Source organism: Tupaia chinensis, unplaced genomic scaffold (assembly GCF_000334495.1).
Source record: "Tupaia chinensis unplaced genomic scaffold, TupChi_1.0 Scaffold000115_1, whole genome shotgun sequence".
NCBI classification, from domain to species: Eukaryota; Metazoa; Chordata; class Mammalia; order Scandentia; family Tupaiidae; genus Tupaia; species Tupaia belangeri.
In genome coordinates, this window is record NW_006159579.1 from 454,879 (window position 1) to 462,281 (window position 7,403).

Genomic DNA, 7,403 nt, shown 5'->3' on the forward strand with positions numbered 1-7,403 from the left:
GAAGGGGGGGGGGAAAAAGCCGGTGGAGGAGGCTGCACTGGGAGGTGAGCGAGCCATGGCCAAGACGTCAGCAGGCTGTTCCAGCTGCCCAGAGGCCTGGCCCCTCCGTCCCCCAGACCCCTGGTCAAGACCATCGTGGAGATGCACCTGGAGACAGAGGCCCAAGCAGTCATCCGAATGGACAGCAGCTCTACCCACTCCACTCACCCCACCCTCAGCGACTGTTCCATTAGCCACGGAAGCCTGCGCATCACCCTACTGCACAAGTGCGTACCACCAGCCGGCGGGGGGAGGTCAGGTGCAGCCTCTCCCCATGTCACAGATGGGGACCACTGGGGCCTAGGTGGGGAAATGGATGCATCCCTCCTGGCTCTGGATTCAGGGCTCCTTCCAGGGAATCTGTGATGTCAAAGAAAGTTCAAGACTCAAGAGTGAGGGCACTAGTGGTGGGATTTCAGGCACGGTTGCCCAGAGGCGAGCACCATTTGATGGTGGCAAGGAGCCTCCTTCCAAGGGTTCCTCCAAGCACCCCAGGCAGGTTTGGGGGAGGCAAGAGTAAAAGCAAAGGCTTCGAGTCAGGCAAACGCATCTGCTTCACTTGCTGTGTGGGTGATGTCGGACAGGGCGGCTTCTGAATCTTACCTCCCCCCGTCTGGAAAGTGCAGGTGATGAGACCTTCCAGGCAGCATGAGAGGCTTCAGCCAGGCCACGGCTATGAAGCACTCTGAATAGCATAAGCACATGGCAGGCACTCAGAAACACGGCGCATCATTCTCTTCTCCTTAGCAGGAGGCAGGGGACAGATGCCAACGGCTGTCATCCCAATATCCAGCACTAAGACCTAAAGACCATGCCCAGACAATCCCCCCAACCCCCTGCCCCGCTCCCTGAGAGCTCTCTGTCACTGCGCCTGGCTCAGAGTCTACTCCCTGGCTCAGTCTACCCCTCTGTAAAGTAGAGGAGGGGCAGACATCTCTGACCTTTCCTAATCTCTCTCCTACCCTCCTCTCTGGAAGACTCTCCTTCCTGGTCAACCCCTTAGCTAACACGGTCAGAAGCCTCCTGATGCCAGCCCTGCCCGAACTGCTAAAAACCCAGGTAAGTAGAATCAAGGGCTCTCTGGCCTGTGAAGACTGCGCCCACTATGCAGCTGGAATGGAACTGCAAGTGAGTGCCAGGGGCCCAGTGTCTCCTCGGGTGGTTTACTTCTGGGGCTGCATAATTCTTTCAGCAAAGCAAACGGCTGGATCTGGCTGTTGACCCAGATTGTTGAAGGCAGGGTGATGGAATTGCCGGAAGTCAGTCGGGAGGCCCTAAATGGTGATTTACCCATAACTTTTTAACAACTGTCTTTGAAGGAGTTGAGGGTGAGAGAGCCATGATTTGTAGCTTTTGCTGATTTTCCCGGTGCAAATACTCCTTCAAAGGCTAATCTTAGGCTAATCTGATGTCGCCAAACAGAGCTAGGAAGAGATGAAGAATAGCACTCTCTCATAGGGTGTTTCCACCTAATAAATAAATACTATAGACATAATAACCTCAAGAAGAATACAGCATAGGAAAATAATTAGGGAGTGATGAGTTTTCAACTTTTATTAAATTAATTTAATATAATTTATTTAATCATCAGTTTATATAATTTAAGTTTTAATAATGTCTAGGTTTAGCATCCAGCTTAGAAAAATTCCTGAAAATTTAAAACGTGGTCCTCAAAAATTAGCCAAGCTTGGGACCAGCAGATGGCATAATGGTTACGTCACTGGACTCCCACATAGTCGACCAAGGTTTGGGTCCCAGACTCAGTGACTCGAAACTCACACCGGGCACATGTGCATGCGTGAATGCCCAAAATCCCGGGATGGGGATGGAGAAGAGGCACTGCAGCTGTGGCCATCCCTCTGGGGGCTGATTTCTCACTTTCTGTCTCTGTCTCTCCTCACCTCTCCAGCTCCTCAGGATCTTGGGGTCCCACGCACAAAAATCTTAAAAAAAAAAAAAAAAAAAAAAAAAAAAGAAAGAAAGAAAGAAAGAAACTAACCAAGCTGGCTTTACCATGCTCCTGTCTCACACCAACCTGGCTGTGGTCCTCAAGGGTCTATTGCTCACCAGGTCCTGCTGGATTTCTTTTTCTGAGTCGGTAGACCCAGGTCAATCCCACTTTATATACCCCCTAGAGGTCACAGTTTGTTTACAAACCAAGCTTTGTAAATTGGACTCATCTACATTGACCAGTGATTTCTGCTGTAAATTCCAAGGTGTGTTTGCAGCAGTGGGGCACTCCTCTTGGGATCAAAACACCTTGTCAGGTAGTTGGTATGCCTTACAATAAGACTTTTTTTTTTTATTGAAAAGATGATGTACTAACGGAAATAATTTTGGGAGAGAAATACTCATCATCCTTTAATTGAGCAATTATTTTATCTTTTACACTCACCATCTAACCTCCATCCACACACACTCATATTTCTTTGTGACTGCACTTGGTGTCAGTCTTCAAATCATATCTTTTTCTACATCGTTGTATGATATTCATCATTATCATAATAGCTGTATCATGTGTCATAACTTACTAAACCATTCTTAGGAGACTTTTTTTTAATTATTACTTAATTTTATTTATTCATTTTAATTTGACAGAGACACACAGAGAGAAAGAGAGAGAGGGGAAATGAGAAAGCAAGCCACAAGGTCCAGGACTCAAACCGTGGTCTGCCATGTGGGAGTATCCAGCACCTTAACCACCACGCCACCTGCTGGTCCCCAGGAGGCTTTTTTTAAATGATAGAACATGTACATGATGCCAGAGAGAAAAACCACCCTCAACAGTGTCTCAAGTCTCAATCCCCTGTCCTCACCTCTCCAGTTCCTCAGATCTTGGGCACCCATGCACATGTCTGGCGTGTTTTCAAGCGGACCCGAGAATCCAAACCCGTAGTCAGCACATGGCTTCCAGTATTGCTGTCCTGTATGCTATGGGCTGTACCACAGAGGCTGAGCTGGCCATTTTTTAAAAATGGATTTTATGGGGAACCAGCAGTTAGCGTAATGGCTATGTTGCTGGACTCCCACGTAGTCGACCGCGGTTCACGTCCCGGATCCAGTGGCTTAAAACTCACTCCGGGCACGTGTGTGTGCGTGCCCAAGATCCCGAGAGGAGAATGGAGGAGAAGGGATTGCAGCGTGACCATCCCCCCGGGGGATGATTTCTCACTTTCTGTCTCTCTGTCTCTCTCTGTCTGTCTGGCGAGCGCACGCGCCTTATAGCGAAAATCTCTCCAAAAAAAAAAAAATGGATTTTATGAAGAGTACTCTAATATGCCAGTAATGATACAACATTTTATATCATCAGTGTAAGTTTAGTAAGAGTATTTTAAAAGAATGGAGATGCCAGTTTTTCTCCAGATTCTCTTCCATTCTCTTGCCTTCAAGAAAAGTATGGTAAAACATTTTGCCTTCTTTTTGTGAAATTATGAATAGTTCACACAATACACAATTATATGTTTGGTTTTTTATTAAGTCAGGGTTAAGATGTTCAGTTTGCATAAAAGGATCACATTTGTCAAAGAAAGAGCTTTTTTTTTTTTTTTTTGAGAGGATTTTGCTATAGGGCACGTGCACTCACCAGAAAGACAGAGAGAAAAAGAAAGGAAATAATCACCCCCCAGTGGGAATGGCCATGCCACAATCCCTTCTCCTCCCTGGATCTTGGGCGGGTACGCACACACATACACCCAGCATGAGTTTAAGTCACCAGGTCTGGGATGCGAACCATGGTCAACTACATGGGAGTCCAGTGACATATCCATTACGCCAACTGCTGGTCCCAAGCTATTGTTTTAATAGACTAGATATGTACACATTAAAGAAACCAAGGAATGGGGCCAGCAGGTGGAGTAGTGGTTAAGGGTACTGGATTCCCACATGGCCAACAGTGGTTCAAGTCATGGGCCTAGCGGCTTACTTTCTCACTTTCTCTCTCTCTCTCTCCTCCTCCTCCCCGGTCAAATTAAAAAATAAAAATAAATAAATAATAAATAAAGTTAAGTAAAATAATTCTAAAAAAAAAAGAAAGAAAGAAACCAAGGAAGAATATGGGAATAATCAAAAACTTAACAAAGCTCAAATGAAATTTTAAAATGTTAATTTAACAAACAATACTGATGCAGTCCAATGTAATACTTTCTCTAGTATCTTGTAGAAGAGGGTGAGGAGAGACAGAGATCAATGGGAGGGGAGAAGAGGGAATGAATATGAATGAATTTAAGTGTGTAATATTTCAGTCAAGACAATGGTTTACTATTGTTAGAATTTGTAGACTGCTATCCATTAACAAAGGTACATATCTAGGGAGCTTTTCTAAGGGAATCTGAAAATTAATAATATAAAATTGGGCTTTTTGAAGATAAGATCTTTTTTCTTTAAAGACTTTTATTTTTCAATTTAAAGGATGAAATTATTGTAAAGCAGGGCTCATCTATAAAATTTCCCCCAGCTTCTAGCAAAATCATATTTCATTTGGCATCAGACTTTAATAGTTAAAAATACATTGTCCTCTAGAAATTAGAAACCACTCTTTGTGGGACCAGCAGATGGCGTAATGGCTATGTCTCTGGACTCCCATGTAGTCAACCATAGTTTGAGTTCTGGACCTGGTGGCTTAAACTCACGCTGGGCGCGTGTGCATGCGTGCCCAAGATCCCAAGAGGAGAATGGAGGAGATGGGATTGCGGCATGGCTATCGCCCTTGGGGGGTGATTTCTCACTTTCTGTCTGTCTCTCTCTGTCTTTCTAGCAAGCACACGCGCCCTATAGCAAAAACCTCTCCAAAAAAAAAAAGAAAGAAAAGAAAAGAACCCACTCTTTGTATAGTATCTGTCTTTAAGGGTGAAAAACCAAAGTTAGAGAATAATGTAAAAATGCAGGACAAATGCATTTCAGCTATCCTCGTGTTTCCTGCTATGATCCACTGGATCTGGTACAAGGGTCCTATGAATATTTTATTTGGCCCTAATAGTAAAGGCCTGGCATGTTTAAGAGGTGAGCATCTATCTGGCAGAAGCTCGTTTAGAAAAGGTTAAAACCCTTTTTTCAATGTAAATCCAGAATCTCAACCCCGTCGCAGCTAGGAACCATCAGAATCTGAGAGGCCTTAAAACACTGACATCTGGTCCTTCTCCCAACTCAGAAGTCACTGGTCTGGGTGGGTTGGTGGTATCCCAGAGGGCTCTAAAGTGTAGCCAGCATCTACCCACTGGTAGAAATGAAGGACCGGCAGTCCCTGGTAGTATCTGAGCTGATACTTCCATTCTCTCTAGGTTCTAGGTGACAAAGCAGCTGGAAGCAGGGACAGTTATTCATGAAAAAACTAACATTTCTCAAAATGCACTGTCATTGCTTGGGAGTATTAAGAGGTGGTCAACTAGAAGGTTCTTCCCCTAGGGCAATTGCACGTAAGACAAAATGACCTCAGCTATCCCGGAGCAGTGCCCTGCAAAATGGGCTGCCTTTAAGCAGAGAACAAAGTCCTGTGAACAAATGAGTCACTTGTTTAACTCCCTCCTTGAACACCACAGGTGAGGCCAGAGTTTCCCAACCTCAGCACAACCAATATTTGGGCTGGATGATCTGTCATGGGACTGCCCTGTGCATCATGGGTTGTTTGGTAGCATCCCTGGGCTCTGTCCATCAACTGCCAGTAACACCCTCATCTTCCCCGCCCCCCCAAGTTGAAACAGCTAAAAATGTTCCCAGAAACCTCCAGATGTCTCCAGGTGAATGAAATTATCTGCAGTTGAGAACCGCTGGCAAGTTTAGAAAGAGAATTGCTCAGTGGACATGCCAGCAGGTGGCATGTTGGGTAAGGCACTGGATCCCACATAGCCAGCTGCACAGTTCAAGTCCTAGACCTGGAAACTTGAAAAACATGCCGGGCACCTGTGTGCGTGTGCCCAAAATCCTAAGAGGAGAATGAAGGAGATGAGTTTGTAGTGTAGCCATATCCCTGGGGGCTCACGATCTCTCCCCGCCCCCCTCAGGTGATGCATGTGCTCTACAGAAAATAAGAGAGTGAGAGTTTCTCAGTGGGCAAAGGGAGGTGTTAGGGGTGGAAACACACAAAGGGTGCAAAGAAGCTGTTCAGGAGCCACAGGCTGTGTAGCCGGCCTCCCTTCTAGAGTCTGGCAGTAGAAAGAACTCTGTAATGGCTAGTCAAATGAGTAAGTGAATTCTCCATTTCCCTCTTATGGAGACATGGGCTCTTGTGATCAAGACAAGAAGCCCAGTTGGGAGGACAGGTGGCAGACCAGGTGCACCCTGGGTACAGGGCAAGGGATAAACCGTTGCCAAAGGTCTCAACCTGCTACAGGGGTGGCTGGGAAGTGGACACACCAGTGTGGACACACCACACTCACTGCTGTGCTATGGGCACAGCAGCGAGACTCAGGCAGGTGGGGCCTAGCACAAGTCGCTACATGGCTGCCTCTGGCCCTCGCTGATGGGGCTCCTGCGTTTGTACCGTTGCAGCTGTGTCCTGTGATCGAGGCGACCTTCAATGACATGTATGCAGACTTCCTGCGGCTGCTGAGAGCTAGGTACCCTGCTCTTTCCCACCTCTTCCCTTACAGCCTCCAGATCCTGCCTCCACCCCTGGAGCCCCCAAGCCAGACCTGAGCAGCAGCAGGAGGGACACGCACTGGCTGATCCCCACCCAGGATGGACAGACAGGAATTTACTATACCCGCAACTTCCTGAGCACCTACTATGTGCAAGGTTCTATGTGAGGCCAGTGGGTGTCTCCAATAACCTCCAGTTCAAATTCCAGCTGTGCCCTGACTTGCACCGTGACTCTGAGAAAGTCACTTCACGTCCTTATCCTCAGTTTTCTCATCTCTTAAATGGAGCTTATACATCCCTACCTCATGGGGTGGTGACTGAGGATGAAGAGTGTACTGGAAAGTTCCAGGCACATAGCAGATGCTCTGCCTGGCACAGAGACGTCTTACACGTGCACACTGTACGGGTTGGTGTGCCACTCGGCAACCTCTGTGTGCTACCAGAGGAGAGGCAGGGGAGGAGAGGAGGTGTCTGCCCAGAAAGAAGGTCACTTCTCCCCTCTCTAAGAGTAGCCGAGAAGGGAGGACACAGACCACTGTCCTCACTCCAGAAATCTACCTTCCTCAGACCCCTCAGGTGGGCATTAGCAGGAAAGAGGATTAGGGATCTGGAGAGTCCGACCAGAGAGGAGAGCACTGAAGACCCACAGAGCACCCACCAGGGGCCCAGCCCTGGGGCCCGGTGTTTTACATTCACGGTCTCTCTGAAGACGAAGAACTCTGTGAAGCAGCACTGCTACCTGTCTTCACGGAGGAGGAAACTGTGGCTCAGAGCAGCTGAGTCGTTTGCAT

At 47.2% G+C, this 7,403-nt stretch overlaps 1 protein-coding gene across 1 annotated transcript in view; it reads left to right on the plus strand.

Moving 5' to 3' along the window:
• Positions 1–7,403, plus strand: part of BPIFB1 (BPI fold containing family B member 1) — a 25,745-nt gene that overhangs the window by 7,205 nt on the left and 11,137 nt on the right. Inside the window, exons 5-7 of the mRNA XM_027770185.1 lie at positions 117–266; positions 1,017–1,098; positions 6,523–6,585. Of these exons, the coding sequence (XP_027625986.1) occupies positions 117–266; positions 1,017–1,098; positions 6,523–6,585 (295 nt within the window). The remainder of the gene's footprint in view (positions 1–116; positions 267–1,016; positions 1,099–6,522; positions 6,586–7,403) is intronic.